The sequence below is a fragment of the Vanacampus margaritifer genome, chromosome 20 (genome assembly GCF_051991255.1).
Source record: "Vanacampus margaritifer isolate UIUO_Vmar chromosome 20, RoL_Vmar_1.0, whole genome shotgun sequence".
Lineage (NCBI taxonomy): Eukaryota > Metazoa > Chordata > Actinopteri > Syngnathiformes > Syngnathidae > Vanacampus > Vanacampus margaritifer.
In genome coordinates this window covers 15039562-15059338 of record NC_135451.1, presented here as the reverse complement: position 1 = coordinate 15059338, position 19777 = coordinate 15039562, and the positions used below count along the sequence as shown (strand labels likewise).

At 44.3% G+C, this 19777-nt stretch overlaps 1 protein-coding gene across 3 annotated transcripts in view; it reads right to left on the bottom strand.

Annotated features, from left to right (window-relative positions):
* LOC144040156 (sodium channel protein type 2 subunit alpha-like) overlaps window positions 1-19777 on the bottom strand; it is a 73810-nt gene that overhangs the window by 25918 nt on the left and 28115 nt on the right. The window contains exons 7-18 of one of the 3 annotated variants that reach the window (XM_077554067.1): window positions 19314-19405; window positions 16299-16541; window positions 14234-14297; window positions 7397-7538; window positions 7132-7329; window positions 6833-7015; window positions 6460-6717; window positions 5415-5546; window positions 3605-3725; window positions 3205-3443; window positions 428-601; window positions 179-340 (exon numbers count right to left, since the gene is read on the bottom strand). In XM_077554067.1, the coding sequence (XP_077410193.1) occupies window positions 179-340; window positions 428-601; window positions 3205-3443; window positions 3605-3725; window positions 5415-5546; window positions 6460-6717; window positions 6833-7015; window positions 7132-7329; window positions 7397-7538; window positions 14234-14297; window positions 16299-16541; window positions 19314-19405 (2008 nt within the window). Of the gene's footprint in view, window positions 1-178; window positions 341-427; window positions 602-3204; window positions 3444-3604; window positions 3726-5403; window positions 5547-6459; window positions 6718-6832; window positions 7016-7131; window positions 7330-7396; window positions 7539-14233; window positions 14298-16298; window positions 16542-18314; window positions 18407-19313; window positions 19406-19777 lie in introns of those variants that run through there. The other 2 variants (XM_077554068.1, XM_077554069.1) reach the window with 2 other exon arrangements.

The following is a 19777-nucleotide window of genomic DNA, read 5'->3' as shown; positions in this document are numbered from 1 at the left end:
GAAAATTACAACACACCTATTTCAACACGCAAGACACATTTTAACACAACGGAGTCATAATTAAACTTTGTTTCAATGAAACATGACAATAATATGCCGTCTTAAAACGTACTTTTCACAGGAAACACTCCAAAAAAAAAAAAAAAAAAAAAAAAAAAAACGGTCAGGACCCACTCACCTGGTAGTTCTTGCCAAAGAGCTGCATGCCCACCACGGCGAAGATGAAGACGATGATGGCGAGCACCAGGGTCAGGTTGCCCAGCGCGCCCATGGAGTTGCCGATGATCTTGATGAGCGTGTTCAGGGTCGGCCACGAGCGAGCCAGCTTGAACACGCGCAGCTGACCACGGACGAGACGGAAAGACAAGATGGGGGATTTTGTCGCGGGCGACGTCGCCCGCGCGCGTGCGCCGAAGATGCCGCTCACCAGTCGGAAAGATCGCAGCACGCTGAGGCCTTCCACGTCGGACAGCCCGAGCTCCATCAGGCTGAGGCACACGATGATGCTGTCGAAGATGTTCCAGCCCGTCTGGAAGTAGTAGTACGGGTCCAGAGCGATGATCTTCAGAATCATCTCTGCTGTGAAGATGCCGGAGAACACCTGAAACGTAACAATGACAACACTGTTACCTCCGCCAGGGAGAGCCTGACCACTCCTTTTTCGTCATTCTTTGTTTTTTTCTACTACATATTTGACTGTATTTGACTGCATCAGGGGTCTGCAACCTGCGGCTCTGGAGCCACATGTGGCTCTTTGGTCCCTCTCCTGTGGCTCTCTGTGGATCTGATGGATTTTTTTTAAAAACATTATCTTTTACTTCCCATATTTCTATTTTTTCAGATAAAATATTTTAGATAAAAAAATAATAAAAAAAAAAATCTTTAAAAATGTCCACATTTTAAAGTTGTAAGAAAAAGAGAAAAAGTTGTCCATGAAATTGCCAAAAATGAGAATTGAATTTAAAAAAAAAACATAAAATGTCAGAAAAAAAAAGAAAGGTAGAAATTAGCATAAAATGTCGACAAAAGTGCCCAAAAAAAGGCAGAAAATTGTTAGCAAAAAAAAAGGCATAAAATTAATAGCAAAAAAAAGGCAGACAAAAAAGTAAAAAAAAATAAAAAGCCATAAAATGTCCAAAAAAGGAAGAAGTTGATCCCTGTGGAGCTGATGGGGGGGAAAAATGTGGAAATGATCTTTTATTTTTTTAGATAAAATATTTTAACTAAAAACTAATAATTAAATATTCGAAAACGGCCAAATTTTTAAGTTACAAGAAAAATTGATTTAAAAAAAAAAGTGTTGAAATTGCCAAGAATTGAATTTAAAAGGCAGAAAAGAAAATGTACCGTAAACCATAAAATGTCCAAAAACAAAAGAAACGTAGACATTACCATAATGTCCCAAAAAATGTAGAAATTCTCTTCTTTTTTTTTACATATTCATTTTTTAGATAAAATATTTTAGATAAAAACTAATAATTAAATATTCGAAAACGGCCAAATTTTTAAGTTACAAGAAAAATAGATTTAAAAAAAAAGTGTTGAAATTGCCAAGAATTGAATTTAAAAGGCAGAAAAGAAAATGTACCGTAAACCATAAAATGTCCAAAAACAAAAGAAACGTAGAAATGACCATAATGTCCCAAAAAATGTAGAAATTCTCTTCTTCTTTTTTTTTTACATATTAATTTTTTAGATAAAATATTTTAGATAAAAAATAATAATTAAATATTCAAAAATGTCCAACTTTTTAAGAAAAAGATAGAGTTGAATAATAAAGGCAGAAAAGAAAATGTACCCAAAAAAACATTTTCCTATGTTCACAATTTGCCAATATCTGTACTTGAACTTAAATGCAGGGTGTGCGTACTTTCGCCACCTCCGGAGTACGAAAAGGCCGCTGCTGTCATCTGCAGTCATGTGACACGCTGCGCACAGTGCAGCGTCAACACACTTCTTCTTCTTCTTCTTATGTGAACGCTGCAAACTTTCAAGCCATTGAGGTCTGAGAAATTGCCGAGTCATGGTGTCAGGCCCAGAGAGCGCAGCGCCGCTCAATTGTTAACTGGATAAATCCTGTAATCCCCACAGATGTTTGCATTGCCTTTAGCTTGCCTTTTAGCCTTTCGGCTTGTTTGTCTATGTGTGTGTGTGTGTGCGTGTGTGCGTGGAGGATCAGTTCAGGACATGACTGTGCTGAGACAATCAATGTCCACAATGTTGTTGGTAGCAGATGTTTCAAGGTTTTGAATTACCCCGCTATTGATGCTAATTTCTGAGAGCCGTCAATGGCGTTTTGCATTAACTGTTAGCATTTAGCTAGCCCACGTTCGTTGTAAGGGTCTTCGGTTACTGGCGGATTTTCACCTATCACGGGTTTGACTGTAATGTATCTCCCGTGATAAGCAGGGAATAGCAAACTATGGCCTGTGGGCCACAATTACGAGTCTCGCAATATATATGCACATTCATTTAGCTGTTTTATTTCCTTTAAAAAATCCCTATTATTAAATGTTTACGTTGTTGACCGCATAGATGAGCTTATAGTGAGCATTTATTAGTTCTTTTTTTTTTTAAAGATTTTGTTTTCAAGAATCCGGAGATGCACAAATATTTTGTTGAATGTTGTACGATGACAATAAATTAATTAATTGTAAATTATTTTAAATACTACACATTAGCAATACAGTAGATCGCCACTGCCCGTCAGAATAGCGAAAGCCGTCTTTTACTGAGATTATAAATGCATTGAAAAAAAAATGTAAACAAAAAAATATATTTGATTCTGATTTATTTTATTACAATTATTATAATTAATTTTAAATTAATAATTACTATTATTATAAATATTTTATAATAAATAATTACAATTATTTTATAATAATTAATTATGATATTTTTAAAAAAAACTACAAATTGGTGTATGTAAAAAATATATATATATATATTTTAATATTTGCCTTTTTTTATTACAGTAAATCGATCAATCAACTATTTATTGTAGTAAATGAATACAAAATATATTTAAAAAAAAAAAGATTAATCAATCGTTTAATGCGATAAGACTTAAAAAAAAAAAGGGGAAAAAAAAGGCTATTTTAGGGAAAAAAGGAGCAACATGAATGCAAAAAAATGCTCTATGTGGCCCACAGGTCCCAGGTGTCATGGTCCCGATATGCACGCATTGTTCCCCGAGTGCGTTACCAGGTTTCCGATACTGAGCATGCCGTTGAAGTCGTCGGTCATGGGGTAGTGCTCCATGGCCATGAAGAGCGTGTTGAGGACGATGCAAACTGTGATGGCCAGGTCCAGGAAGGGATCCATCACCATGATCTTCACCAGACGCTTGACCTTCAACCACCAGGGGGAGCACTCCCACACCAGGTGGCGATGGGCGAAGGCGTACCAACACGGGTGGCATTTCTTGTGGGCCTCCTCCAGTTCTGAGCGGTCGGGTTACAAAATAATTACAAACGCGGCTGATACCGTAAATGATAACAAATAAAAAATATGTTTTTATGAGCTTCAATAGGCTAAAGTTGAGCATGTTAGAACTGAAGTAACCGTTAAGCAACATTCCAAATAAGCTACTGGCTGGGCTCACCCTCCATGGCGTCCGTCAGGTGGCTGGCGGCGCTGGGCGCCCGGCCCCGCCGCACCGAGCCCAGCGTGGACGCCGGCCGAGGAAACAGAACCGTGCTGAGCTCCGTGCTTGAAGTGGGGACCTGCCACAGCCGCACGGCACACGCTCACGTCAATGCCACACAAAACAAGAGTCGCCGCTTGCTAAATCTTCCCTCCCGGCCAGCCCCTCTGATTTCGAGCGCCTCGTTGTCGGCCGTGAGTGCACGCATGTCACGCAGCGAAAAGACGAGGACGATGAAATACTTTTTTAAAAGGCTTCGCGACGGCATCGCTGCTTTAAGAGTGCCTCGTTGTCCACAACGACCAAGTGGATTTAGTCAGCTTCCGCATCCTCTGTTGCCATGGTGACAGCATTGAACACACAATGTTTGACCATTTGACCTGAAATAAAGCCCTCTTTTATGTGTGTGTGTGTGTGTGTGTGTGTGTAGGGCGTTGAGGTACGATAAGCAGGTAATGGCTGCAGTTCAGTGATTCAGAGAAGTCACTGCGTGTGTGTGTGTGTGTGTGTGTGTTAGTGTACAAGTTTTTTAACGTGTGTGTGGCCACTTCATTAGGTACACAATCAAATGAGATTTAATGCAAGGGCTGCTTAATGCTCGCGTTTGATTGACGCTGTCAGAGAGTCTGTGTGTGTGTGTGTGCATGGATGCGTGTGTATTTGTGTGTGAGTAAAGTGGCCACTTCATTAGGTACACAATTTAATGAGATTTGATGCAAGGGCTGCTTAATGCGGCCATTTGATTGAGGCTATCAGAGCATCTGTGTGTGTTTGTGTGCATGCATGAGCGTGTGTGTGTGAGTGGCCACTTTATTAGGGACACAATCTAATGAGATTCAAAGATGCGCCCAACGCTGACTTTTGATGCCCCAACTGTTGCACTGGTTTCGATTCCGATAAAGTTTGGAGCACGTAGCGTTCTCAGGTGTGCTTGCGTAACACTTCCTTCCCGCCCTCCAACGAGACATGACGCAGCGTCGCGAAGGTTACCAAAGGTCACCTCCCACGATGCTGCCGCCGCCGCCGCCTCCTCCTCCGTCCTGCCTGTCTGCCAGGCCGCCATCAGGGAGGCTGGCAAAAAAAAAAAAAAAAAATACAAAAAAAAAAAAATCGCCGCCGGCTACCAGTTGTGCTCTGGTTAGCGGCTGTGGGTTGCCATGGTAACATTTCCGTGGCAACCAAGCTCCATCCGTCCTCCTCCGGCTCAGCTGCGAGCGGCGGGATGGAAGCTCGGCACTCACACACAACTTTGCGCACTTTTCAAGAGGCTGAAGGGGGGGTCAAAGTGGGCAAAATGTTGTTGTGGTCAAGCGCAGTGTTTTTTTTTCGTCGCTATGGGCTAAGTCGTGACCCACTTTTAATTGATGTTAAGAACAATAAGAAAACACGCTGTTCAAAAATAGCCTGCATATTACATTTTGAAACATAATCAAACATGCTTATATGTTCAAATTGCCTTATTGATAATCTTAGATGAACATGAAAACTGCATGTGCAAATGCGCACCCTAAGGGGCGTGGTTATCTTGATTGACAGCTTGCCCAACATCAGCTTCAAGCAGCTCCTTTCACCTTTGAACCTACTATGCTAGTGCGTTTTCCTGTTATCGGGAGTTGGGACGCGCGTGTGTGCGCGCGCGCGCATGTGTTTAGCTCATGATATCAGAGCGCAGCTATGCAAAGTGCTGATTCATAATTCACATGTCTGAGTGTTGGACGGATGCAGTCTCCGCCATTGTTTCCACTGTGACAACGCACACAACACTCACGCTCTCCTCCTTGACCTTCTCCATGGTGCAGGCGGGCAGCTGCCCCTGCAGTGGCGGCGGCGGCGAGACCACCCCGTTGTGGTCCATGGCAACAAAAAGCTTCCCGTTGATGTTCAGCGTGGGATAAAATACCTGAAGGCACGCACACACACACACACACACACAACAGGTTCATATTCTAGTGCAGTGTAGGACATTTGCCCATGTCAGACCCAGAACCAAACTATCATCATTTTATGGAAGACATTTTTTCACAGGTATAATATTAATTGTATTCATTATTATTTATGTCTTGCATGTGTGGTGTGCACACGTGTGAAAGCTACATAGCACTACATCCAAGCGGACACTTAGAAGTAGTTATAGGAATATTTGGGTAGCTAACACCGTGCTAAGAACGGGAAATCACAAATAATAGCCAGTCATATTTTTATTTTTGATCATAATATTGACCATGTCTATTTTTGATGACCTGTATAAATGGCAATTTCCATTTGCGTTGGGTCTCCCTGTCACTGCACATAAACATTAAAACTAGTAAAGTTAACCCTGGAGAAACCAAGAACCCTTTTTTTCTTTGGAAAATTATGAATTATACATTAAATGACTGCTATAAGTTCACTGAACACCAAAATATATGTTTTTTTCAATTTTAACCCTTGTTTTTTGAACTAGCTCAGAGTTGCTAATTTATCAATATATATATATATAAAACATACTCCTAAGCATTCTGCAACATGATATGAAATAGATTAACAAAAAAAAATTTTTTAAAAGAGAAGATGGTTTTGTTTGGATTGATTTCCAGCTCAACAAAACAGTTGCCAGCCATCTTGTCACCACCACTCTGGCTCATGTAAGTGCAATATTCATCCACTAGATAGCACCATGCAGGGGTCAGAAGTGGCACTCTGGACTTTTGAAGTTAAATTTGTAAAAAAAAAAAAAAAAAGTCTTTGTTATTTGAGTAGCAGAATTTATAGGGGCCAAATTTGACCCGTGGGTTCTCCAAGGTTAAAATCGTCATCTTTCAACGGGATGTTACCTGTGAGCTCCTGCTGGCGGTGCTGTAGGTGCTGGGGCGGCGTTTGGGCCACGGCTGCGCTAGGATTCCACTGAAGGTGCCGCCGCTATACGTGCGGCCCCCGGCGCTCTCCACCACGTCGCCCGGCACGCTGTACTCGTCGTCGGCCATCTCCGCCTCTGAGCCGCGGCTCCTCAGCCGGAAATTAAAGATGGACGACACTTGGCTGCTCCGCCGCGTTCTGGTGGAGAAAGAGCGAGCCAGTAGCGGGTGGAGGGGCTGGGAAGGGAAGTGGGTGGACAGACGTTACCTCCTGATGTTTTTAAGTGACTATGGCCTCCATCTGCGTGCAGATTTCCGTCAATAATAAGAAACTTCTTCTTGCTGTCCTCACCTTGGCGCTTTCCGCCCCGTCCGCCTGCAGCAGCTTCTCCTCTGATAGGTTGACATCCACGTCAGCCACCCCCACCAGCGCCTGGCTTCGCCGCCGCTCCTCCATCAGGTCCAGCGGAGGTCCAAAGGGAGACACTTCTGGTGACATCATCGAGTCCGAGTCCGGGGCTTTCTGTGCGGCGGCCTGGTGGGACAAGTTAAGAGGAAGTCTTAAAGTCCTTGTAAAGTGAATTCAGATACTGCATATGTATATACAGTAAATGTTAGAACATGTGGCTAAGCTAACGATGTAGCACCGACCTGCTGCTCCTTCTTCAGATGCTCCACGGCCAGCTGGAACTCGCGCTCCTTCTGGCAGGCCTCGGCGATGGTGGCCTGGTTCTGCTCCTCGTACGCCATGGCCACCACGGCCAGGATGAGGTTGACCAGGTAGAAGGAGCCCAAAAAGATCACCACCACGAAGAACACCATGTAGGTCTTACCGGCCGAGCGCAGCGTCTGCACACGTCCACGGTTAGCGCCGTTGCGGAGGCTAGCGTGTAGCTACCGCGGATGCTAACGGTACCTGGTGGTAGAGGTTCTCCCAGTAGTCCTGAGTCATGAGCCGGAAGAGCGACAGGAAGGCCCAGCCGAAGGTGTCAAAGCTGGTGTAGCCGTAGTTGGGGTTGCGTCCCGCCTTCAGGCACTCGAAACCGTCAGGACACTTCCTGCGGCACAATATTTAATTGGCTTCCACAAAATCATTATTCAGTCCATGAAAAAAATTCACAAGGTACAATCTAAAAAACAGTCGGGTCAAAAATAACCCAACTATGAATAAAAAAAAATGGACCGATCCTCTACTTGGGTCAATTTGACCCAACTTTTTTTTTTTTAGTTTTATACAAAATTTGATAATTTTGTATAAAACTTCTTGGGTTAAATTGACCCATAAAATGGATCGGTCCATTTTTTATCCATAATTGGGTTGTAGACATATTGATATTCTAAATAATAAATTGAAAACATTTCCATGATGGTGTTAATATTTTTAGCACACCAACCGCTAGCACGTTAGCATGTCATTAGCTGTCATTAGCCGATCGTAATCAACGGCGAGAGGATGTTATGTAACCAATGAGAGTAGCACACACACAGGAAGTGGGTGGACAGCATCCCGACCTCCATCTTCTCCTGACACAAACAGCAGCCCCTTCATCCTCTCGTTTGCGCCGTGTGACCGGGCGACCCGCCCACACGTGTCGCCGCGAGACGGCTAAAATTGATATTCGGATCCTTTCGCATCCATCGCAGCCCACACGGACGGGCCGACAACATCGGCGACATGTTGGAAGCTTTTCTGTCTGATGGACTTTTTTGATCGCGATCTTATGAACACCCACTGACCGCCCTGCTGTTTTCGAACATGTTCAATTTTCTGCGCAACGCAGACTGAAGCAAAAAAAAATAAAATAAAAATAATAATAATCATTTTTGCCAATGTTTGGCTTACTACAGGATTGTAGTCAGCCAAATAGACAGTTCGGCAATTTGTACAGAAATAATATCAGAATATCATCTTTCATAATATTCCCTGACAGATTTGGACTTATTTCACACTTGATCACACAACACTCATAAAATGTTCCCATACAACCGTTTCGGTTATTCACAAAAAATAAATCTATTTTTGTGTTAGTGTTTCTTGTATTTTTCATTATTTTGTTTTGCACTTTAAGGGATACTAAAGTTAATATTTTGTCCAGAATGATTATTTTTCTTGTGCAATTTATACCTTTAAACACAATTTTTTCCACTTGCTGTGTCGACTGAAGATGACATCACCTGTGCTGAGGAAGTAGATAACGACCAATCTCGTGACGGGAGAGTAACCCTCAAAGTGCGCATTGTTGTTTGTGTCTCGTATGAAACTTTAGCCGGACAAGAGTAATGCTGAGGCCTGCCTGTAACAAGCAGCCCTTGTTCTTAATGTGATAATAAAAAGCTGAGCAGCAATCAATGCAAATGTACTTTCAAAGTGCTACTAACACAAACATCACAACGTCGATGCTAATAGAGTACGCTAACCTGCACATTGTGCTGATATTACAAAAATGGCGTACGTTCGCGGGGGGGGGGACGCCACGCACGCACACAATGTGACTAATCAGTCGTCAGCTGTCATCTTAGACTGACACCCGCCCTGAGCAAGGCTGTGCCGTCTCTCGCGCGCGCGCACGCACGCACACACAATCCATCTCATACAAGTGAGTCAACATGGTGGCATGTGAGTGTGTCTGATGGCTCCGGTGCATGTGTGTGTGTGTGTGTGTGTGTGTTGGTGCGCTTAAGGACCTCGAGGATACCCGGAGTGTGTGAGAGATGTGGAAAATGCAGACGGGAGGGTGTGTCCACGTGTGTTTGTGTGTGTGCGCGCGCGAGAGGTGTGAGAGTGCGAGAGCCCGCAGTTATCTCTCGCGCGCACCTCAGCCTGCATTAGTGGAGGGACGCCACTTCAGACCCCCTCATTCGCACTTGACGGGTCCTCAGGTTGTCTCACACACACACACACGCACGCACACACACGCACACACATGCACACACGCACAATTCAGAAAAAAGGGACTTCATGGAATTGCGTGTGTGTGAGAGGTAAGAGAAGTGTGCGCGGTCAAAGTTGATTAAGAGATAATTGTGTTGATAAAATGTGTAAATGTTGTGAGACAAGTGGAAAAATGACAGATGGATTCAAAGACGAAACATGTTAAGCGCGCGTGTGTGTGAGTGTGTGTGTGCGTCCGCGCGCGCGTCTGTGTTCCCCTGCCATTGCAAATGGTTTCCTGTCGCACGTTGCACGCACACGCGCACACCTTCAATTAAAACATTCAGGTAAGCTGAGGCCTGGTATGAAGCCAATCCTTAGCATCACCATGGCAACCGTATCCCTGTGCCGGTTGCTGAGGGAGATTGTTTTGTGCTACCTCTGTTGGGAGAAGTGTGGATGTGTGTGTTTGTTGTGTGTGTCTGTTTGATGTGTATTTGCTTGCTGCCAGTTTTTGGATGTGTGTGCGTGTGTGTGTGTGTATGCTCGGGATGTTTGACAACTTTTTCCAGACACCAATACCCATCCTGAGTAGTCACCGATATTGATACCAAGTACCTGATAACATTATTAGTTTTGATACACAACCCCCCCCCCCCACCACCACCAAACCCCCCCATAAAAAAAATTGATGCAGCCACAAAAAAAGGTCATTCTGTGTGTGTGTGCGCTTGTGTATATTTATGTCAATGCTTCTCAGTTATTTTCTTTTACACTGCACGCCCAGGGAGAAGAAAATATTTTGCACCCCTCTACCTCTCAACTAAAAATAGTGTCATTTGTCTATCAAATTAATAAGTACACTTCTGCATAACATTGTATTCTTTATAACATCAAAGAAAGCAAAACATAAAGTATCAATCTGCTAAATAACTTTATTAATATTGTTTATACTCCCTGCGAACACTCTTGACAATAAGCTTGCCCCTGCCACCTACTGTAGTGGATGCGCAATTACACTTTATTCTAGTACGGCCCCACTATTCGAGAGAGACGAGCTGATTTATGCGCACGTGTGTTTGTTGCGTGTGTGTTTGTATTTAAATGAGACGTATACTCAAGGTGTGGCACATGACATTCAAACAGAAGTCTAGCATGCTAGCATTAGCATGTAGTGACCCCGGTGTCGGGTGACTTTCCAAACTTTTCCTTGTTTTTACCTCCCAGCTCAGCAGTTTCCAAAAGGTCAGAGGTCACCAATCCCTCAGAGGAATCAGAGCTGCGTACTGGGAGGGGGGGTCAACGGTCGGCCTGGGTGGAGGTTAAAAGTGGCCTTGGTGGAGGTCAGAGCTGCTTCACTTGTGTTGAATGTCTGACGGGTGACATCAGCAGCGGCTCCCCGAAATAGCCTCTGGAGCCGGGGTGGGCGGAGTCAGACACTTGTTAGTGACGGCTGCGGCGCTTTGATAGCTAATGCTAACGCTAATGAGCAGAGCGATGCATGAACAAACACGCTCGGCTACAGTCTGCTAGCATGGGAGCAAACGGCCTGATGGCTGAGCACAGGCACACACACACACACACACTTACACTCACAAGCACACACGAGTAGACAGACACACACCAAGACACACACACGCTCAGAAACACACACACACATAGACACACGAGCAAAAATACACATACTTAAACACACACATGCACGCTCACAAACAACCATAAACATATGCACACTCAGAGAAAAAAACCCCTGCAAAAGTACACACTCACACAAACATGGTCAAACACACACAAACATAAGCACAAATATAAACACACGTTAGTACACACACGTGCATGCACGCACACACACGCGCTTGGTGGGCAAAGCATGCTGGGTAAGTAAAGGACAAATAAGATAAGGTTTCAGCTCGTCTCGCTCAGGAAAATCGAATCAAATTTGCCGTCCGATGGCGACGCTTTAAAGCGTTTAAATGAAACCTAAAACTTTAAGTAGCGTCCCGTCTTTTGCCAGCGAATCGCACGAATCTCTGGATAGGACGGCAAAGTGCAGATGTGCGCCGCAACACACGTAGAAGGTTCTCTCAGAGGGCCCGCCGGTGTCCCGATACTTTTGCCAGGTCGAAGTATTTAAAGTTCAGCATGTGACAGCTGGACTGAAACAACATGCTAACCAATTAGCGCTTAGCTGGCGGAGTGGCGGGAACATCAGGAGGCTGTGTGTGTGTGTGTGTGTGTGTGTGTGTGTGTGTGTGTGTGTTTCAGTTGATCATAAGAAATGACATACACAATCAGCAGGTCTGAGTGGCTCCGATTTCAGCCAGGCTGAAAAGGTCAGAAACTGCTTCTACTGGTAGACATCTTTGTCATCAAGTTTATGCTTTAGCTTTAGCAATTAGCATCGGTGTGCACTGGCCCATTCAGCCTCTGTCTGTCTGTCTGTCTGTCTGTCTGTGTGATTTAGTGGCCTGGCTGGCACCAAGGCAGTGCCAAGGACAAGGCCGGCAGGCTGTCAATCATTGTGCCAGCATGAAGGTGATTGGCTGAAATCAAACTGTGCGGGCGGGACTAAACTTACTAATACTTCTAGGGCAATAAGTGTTGTTACTGCTCCTGTTACCACTATCGCTACTGATATTGATACTGGTACTGTGATTCATACGGGTATTGGTGCTGATATTTCTACTTTTACAACTGGTACGGATATTAATACTATATACTTTTATTGGTACTGGTATTTGTACTTCTAATGATACTGCTCCTGTGGCTGCTAACGAAATTCATACTGGCGTTCTTACTTGTCCTAGTACTGCTACCGCTACTTCTACTGTTGCTAGTGCGGGTATTGGTACTTGTGTACTAGTACTCTATTGGCACTGCGACTAATGCTAATTCGAAGAATGCTAATGTTAGCAGAATGGCCCTTTGCTGTCCAGGGAAAAATGTGAAATAAATACATAATAAATATCCTCTTGTTTCTTTGACTTCTTTTTTATGCTTCAAAGTGATTTTTTTTTTAAGCTCCATACGTGCGCACGCACACACACACACACACACACATGCACACACGCACGCACACGGAGCCCCCGCGGAGCTTGGTGGAAGCCTCTTTGACTGTCCACGTAACAGACATCACATGGTTCGACTCCCGCAGAGCTCTCGGCGTGCACCCAGTATACACACACACACACACACACACACACACACACACACACACACACACACACACACAATAGAAATCAACAACCATTTAGAAAAAATGTTTTGGTGTTGCAATTGAGCTATTGATCTGTGCGGCTTTTAACATAATGTTATAAGGTACAAGTGCAAGCAGGGAACTTTATAAACACGCACGCACACATACACACACACACACACACACACACACACTGGAGAGTAGAGCATGGCGTGGCGACCACCAGCTGAGAAGGCGGCTAATGGAATGATGAATATGGTCCATACGACGCGCGGGTTCCAGGAAATTCGGCCCCCATCGGCGGTATTTCATTCTAACTGCCGCCGCACAACCGAGAAAGACCCGTCGCTACAGCATCCATTATTTGTCTCTATGTGTTCTGTGATTGGCTGAAGACCAGTCCGGGGTGTGCGCCTCGCGCCCGTAGTCAGCTGGGATGGACTGGCGCTCACCCCGTGACCCTAACGAGGACAAGGTCTCTGGAAAACGCACGGATGGATGCTCATTTACATCATAACGATGATGAAGATGAATTAGTGCTGAGCTCAGCGAGCGGTCGCAGCAAGTATGTCGCAGTGGCTTAGCTCAGTGACCTTTGCCCCCGGGGCGGCCGTAGCGGCCTGGTGCGTGCGTGGCTCGGTCGCGGGAAGCCAGCAGCGGTGGCGGCATCAGCGTCACTGTCAGCGCCGCTCGTGCGCGACGACACGCGACACGGCAAGTGAAGGGAACACTTTTACAACACCTGCAACTACAGCGGATGGGTTGTTGACGGGCGTTGCCGCGGTAACGGCAACCACACAAGCTCAATTATGAGGATGCTGCTTTTGTCAACTAGCCAAAAGAGGCCAAGCATCTATTTTATGGGAGCTGGATTGCAAGTATTTCCGCTCACATTCGGGACAATTTCTTAAATTGAGCTAACACGTTTTCAAGGGAGGGAAAACACACGCAAACTTTGGGACAAGATGCTAACTGTTCACAGAAAAGACTCAGCACGGATTCAACTGCGTGCCTGCCCAGGCGTCTCAGCCTTGAAGGCAGATGAAGTTTTTCCTGTCACTTTGCGCTTGTTTGCACATTTTCCTTCATTTCTATTCATTCATTCTTCCTTTCTTTTGTTCTTTTTTTTTGCTCCATCTGTTTGCTCCACTTCCTGCCATCTGCTCCTCTTCCGCCACCTCCACGTTGGCTCGCTGTTGCTCCTTCATCTCCTTCGCTACCTTCTTGTCTATTTCTCAACAAAAGCTGATTTCTTCTCCTCCCTACTTCTCTTCCCACCAAATTGTCCTCCATCCATCCTCCTTTCCGCCTCACCTCACCTGAACCTCCCTCCTCTCCCGTGGCAGGCTCGTGTTAGCCTGCGAGCTACGTGTTAGCATCCTGAGATGGTTTTCACGCGGCGCGGTTGGCCGGCTAGCTGGAGGCTAACGCATACACACACGCACGCACGCACGCAAATATGAACACGCACTCGCATGATGCTGTTCTGATAGCGGTGTCATTCAGAGTGTCATCTTGCCGCTCTCAGCGTCAACACTGAACGCCGATCCTCGTCCGTCCTAAAGCCTCGTGTCACATGGCCCCGCGGCGTCGCACACTCGCACTCGTTTGGCACAAAAGTAACTTTTTTTTTTTTATATATTATTTTGACTGACACCCGGGAACCGTCGCCGAGATGAACTCACCCTGCGTCGCTACTGTTGCCACATATCAACGCATCTTTGGCGCCTTCCACCTTGTAGAAGTTGTCTGCAAAAGACAAACAACAAAAAATACATCAAATTTGTGTTTGCTCGTGATATCGCGGTTCATTGTTCACGCCCCAGCGATATCTTAGACTTTTAAGCAATCATTTTTTTGATGGATTGAGAGGCAAGTAGCAGTTAAGTGTTGTGCGCCTTCAGTGTAGTACCGCATTGTGCCACAACATGCCGGGCAGCGCTGAGCTCTAGTGGACGACATGCAGCAAAAATAACGAGTATGATGGCGAGAAACTAGCGAGACAATACCAAAATATATGCATGCTAGGAGCAGGTATAATTTTTGTCCACTTGGAGACTCCATCCTCACATTGTAAACGGTAATATCGGTGATTTTGAATGTGTTGAAGCAGGTCGCCAACGAATGTGCTTGTATTTACTGTATTTTGTTCAATAAAGCGGCTGTGGGCTATAAATAGCTATAGCTAAAGCTATAATAGCTATTTGAATCTGCGCAGTTCATGTCGAAAATTAATCACCGCAAAAATCCCGCCATATAGCAAATAATCTACAACATAAGTATGGTTAAAAACAAATAAAAATCATTGATGCATTGTAGCCTCAAAAAGTAAACAGCAATAAAGCGTGTAGCGACTTTCTACAGTCACTTCTATTAGCCCATTTAATGCGTTTCGCATTATACGTTAGCTTTAAGCTAGCAGACTTTCGTTGTTGTTTGATAGCCTCCCATTTTTTGACGACAGAGTGAGAACAGGTGCTTAGAAATTCATTTGAAAAAAAGTTAACAGATGTGGCCACGGTAAAACTGCACTTTTTTATTTTTTTTAAATATGAGACAAAGAACAAACAATTTGATCCAAGCTGCAATGTAAACGCCAAGCATCGAGATGGCGTCTCCAATGTCTCCAGTCATTTCCCCTCGAGTAGCGGCCGGATCTCGTTAGTGGGCGGCTCCGACGCGGAGGACGCCGCTGATGAGCGGGTATAAAGCCGGCGTTTTATTGTGAAAAGCCATTCCCGTGTGAGGCGGCGTTGCATAAGAAGACGCCAAACTCTGACCTTAAAAGCTAGCTTGACATTTTCATCCGCTCGCCTTATGGGAACAACTTTCAGCATGCTCATCTTTTATTCAGCGCACCACACTCACACGCACGCACACAACATTCATCCCACACAAAAATAACCAGGAAAGCAAAAGTCACTTCAAAATAAAGTTTGTTGTTCTCAGCGCAAACGTGTTCACTACATGAAGCTGAAAGACGAGTTTTATTGTGGCGGGACAGATGACGTAGAATCAAACTTTAAATAAATCTGCAAATTATTTTTTATTGTGGAGGTGCTATTGAAACAAATTCGACATAATGCTCTATAAAATGTTATTGCCGTGAGAGTGTGGTGCTACGTAGAAAAAAAAATGGCAAAGACAACTGTTATTGTGGTAGTACAGATATGACAGAAATTTAAGTTTATTTGTGGCGGTACCAGTATGACGTAGAAACACATTTTTCATAAACGCAAAAATTTACTGTGACGGAAAAACTTTTACCGTGACAGGACAGGCGTGGCATGGAAAAGAAAGCATAACTAATGCGAGAGAAAACTTTTATTGTGGCGGGACAGGCAAGGTAGATGTTGCTAGGCTATTGATCAGCGTAGTGGCTCGGCTCTCGGGTTTCACGGCAGCTTTTAGAGGGTCGATACAGACGCCTGCGGGGACGCATGCTTGCTCGTTTGTTTGTTGGTTTGTTCGCTTTGTTGGTTTGAGACACAAATAGCAGCAGCATTAGCATCTAGCTGCATTAGCATCCGGCGCCATTTGCACACAATCGCAATTCTAACTTTGACGGATGCGAGAACAAAGAAGATAACGCGCAACTCGGGTTAGGATTATTTCAGAATAAAATGAAAAAAGTACCTGAAGTGCAATGTGACTATTGCAAAGTAGTGGACAAAAATAACATTAGCACACACGTGCATATATTTTGGTATTACTGTATATGAGGGCTTGTTTATAAAAGTGTGCACTCACCCTCGTCACCGACGAAGTGTCTCATGGACGTCCACGTCTTGTTGTTGCAGAAGAAGGAGGTGTTGGCGGGCAGGCTGTCGTTGACGCAGTGCGCCGTGCTGCGGACGCACTTCTGACGAAGGTTTCCCATGAAGAGCTGCAGGCCGATGAGTGCGAACACGCTCAGGCAGAAGACGGTCAAGATCATCACGTCGGCCAGCTTCTTCACAGACTGGATCAGAGCGCCCACGATGGTCTTCAGGCCTTACGGAAGGAGCGCGGCGTCAGCTTGCAGCAAATAGCTAACGGCTAATAGCAAGAGAAGAACTGAAAACAAACTGATGCACATATTCTAGCCGGACAGCAAAGAAAAAGGCTGTGTAGGGAATTACTCCCTATCCACTATATAGTGCCCACACTATCGGAAATTCCATATTTAGTGGGCCTAAGGAATGAGTAAACCATTTGCAACACAGCCAAAGACTACAAAGCTAACAAAACCAAAAGTTAAATGGAGACAACTGGACTCTTGATGGTTGTTGAAAATGTTTCAGTTTTAAAAGGGAACCTAAAATTTAAACAAGCCTTTCGGATTATTTTTCGGAAATGAAAACATCTACAAACAAACAACAGTTTTCATCCAGTTGCCTCGATTCATCTTGACAATCAACACCGACAAGTTACCAAAAAGCACTTTGGACCGATGCAACATGAAGAAGGAGAGGAAACACGGAGGAAGAAAACATGGAGGAAGAAATCTGACGGGAGTCAATCACTGCCACGCGAAACCTTTTATTCCGTGTATTTTGAACTAAATGATGCGTTTAAATGCTAAATTCAGCTTCGGTAACTTTTTGAAGGCCCACAACAATGTGTCGTCATTACTTTTTGTTATTTAGCAACTCACCACAAGTGCAGTAGAAATCATGCTGTTAGCGCTACTTGCTAATATGCTAAGTGGCGACAAACAGAGGTCAGCTAGCATCAGCAGTCACTTTTTTTTTTCTTTTTTTTTTACAATTCTGGAGTTTGTATCATGTGTATCGCAGTGTCAACATTAGGATCATTTGGGGAATTTGACAAAACAGTTTTCAAATACATCTCACGTCAGCAAATGAGCTGCTAGCTGGCTAGCTAGCTGCTGCAATGCTGAGTCACGGTGACTTAACAGTGTTGAAACAAGCTATGATGATTTTTAGATGGGCATATTATTGACAATTGACTTTTTACTGTGTGTGTCTAGGGTGGCACAAAAATACTTTCATGGTGGGCAGTCTCTCGTTTTTCACACTCTAGTTGACGCTATCGCTATTAGGAAGGGCTTTAGGAGCTTTTCTGGAACTATTTTTGGAATAGCCAAATCTGAAAAAAAGCCCCCTTCCATTCTATTCCATTCTTGCTAGCAAATGGGCATGAAATTAGCAAAGCAAAGCGTCCTCAGCCAGTTGAGGATTCAGAAGTGTTGCAGAATTAGCTCAACAGGTACGCTTATCACTTCTTTTTCATTTTGAAACGATTGTACGCTCCAAAAATATACAACTTAAAACCTACAACAGTTAGTGTTATAATAACACTCCGTTACGAATAACACATGCCACCAATGTAGCAGCCCTGGCTAGCTAACATTGGCTTGTTAACAATGCTAATGCTAAATTAATGCTAATCAACATAAATGAGGCAACAACAAAAAAATATTTACCCCTCATTTTATAGTAATAGTCGCAGATATATTAATTAATTTGCTTTTGTAATAAATTTGTCAAAGAGTAAAGACTTTATATATAACCTGCATGTATAATAGTTGATTTTTTTGTTATTTTTTATGAAAATATGCCACAGCTTTGTTATTAAGACACCGGGGAACCCTTTTAAAATGGCTAACAAAAAAATGCATAATATTGGTCAGATGTTGTCTTCAGAGCTGCCGTGTTCTGAACCTCTCATGTCCACTTGTTTCCTACATTCTACTAACGTGCATCGCGTACGCACCAGGAGGCTAAAGATGGAGGTTGGGGGCGAAGGGGGGGGGGGGCTCACCTGGGATGACAGAGATGGTTTTGAGCGCTCGCAGCACCCTGAACGTCCGCAAGGCCGACACATTACCCAGGTCGACAAACTCAGTGACATATCTGCAACAAGGCAAGACAACACAAAGACACACAAGAAGGCGTCACGCACGGACACACAAACACGCACGCCATTGGACACTCCGCCAACAAGTGGATGCCACCTGGAGGAAAGCCCAGCTGAAAATGTATTCCATATCCTTGATATCCAGCTTAAGATCCATGTGTTAGTACACTCAAACAGCGTTCCAAAAAATGCTCTCACTAGTAAGGACAAAGAGAGTACGACTAAATTAATTAATTAAGTTTAAACATGACATTCTGATGAGTATCAAATTTGTGGAATATGAGTTACGAAGCCATCTCAGCAAGGGGGGCGGACATTTTGCCACTTGCTGTCAAGTGAAAATGACATCACAGTTGCTCAGGTCTCAGGTAACAACCAATCACAGCTCAGCTTCAGAAAACAGGTGAGCCTGAGCAACTGTGATGTCATCTTCAGTCGACAGCAAGTGGCAAAATGGCCGCCTTCTGATATTGATAAAAACTGCTGGATTTTAGCTGCTTAGCTCACATTCCACTGACGCAAATTAAACAGAATACCGAATTTAGACTAGTGAGGCTGCATAGAACATATTATTGTCAAGAATTTTTTTTTTTGGGGGGGGGGGGGACTTCCTCTTTAAGCTGCATTTCATGGATATGGAATAAATGCTCATTTTGGTTTCACAAAGAACAATATGCTAGGCTGCTAACACCCTCCAGCTGACTTCTTGTTTTCGGCTCCCTGCCGCGATTCTTCTTCGGCTGCCCCGTGGCCGATGGAAGCGGGAGGTGGGACTGAATATGTGGACTGAACACACACGGGGCTGGACACGGGAAGACGTATACAACCACACTGCGATGGCGAGCGTTTCCTGGCTGGGCGGTCCCAACCCGCGGGTGGGTCGGGCTCCGGTGGCGGTCTTACCTGGGATGACCGAGATGGTTTTCAGGGCTCGCAGGACTCGAAAGGTTCTCAGCGCCTGCAGGTTTCCTACTTTGATAAACTCTGTTAACAGCCTGCGGGGGGCAGTGTGGCGCGTACAGCAGCGACAATGACAACAGAAGAAGACAAAACACAACGCTCACACGTCTCTTTTTGACACACTCAAGTAAATAATATCAATAATAGAAATGATTGACAACATATGAAGCGTCTATGATGCAGTCATGTGACACTGGCTACTTTCATCTGTGATTACGTCACGTGACAACTAGAGCCGCGCATCTCTCAACAAACGACGATTGGATACGATTTTCCATACGTGAGATGCAAAATAATATAATAATAAATAATTCAAGGACAGTTCGAGTATGAATGCCATTTATTTCCTTCTTTGATACATGTCTGCAATAAAAAAAAAATAAATCTATCCGCATCTCGATATATTT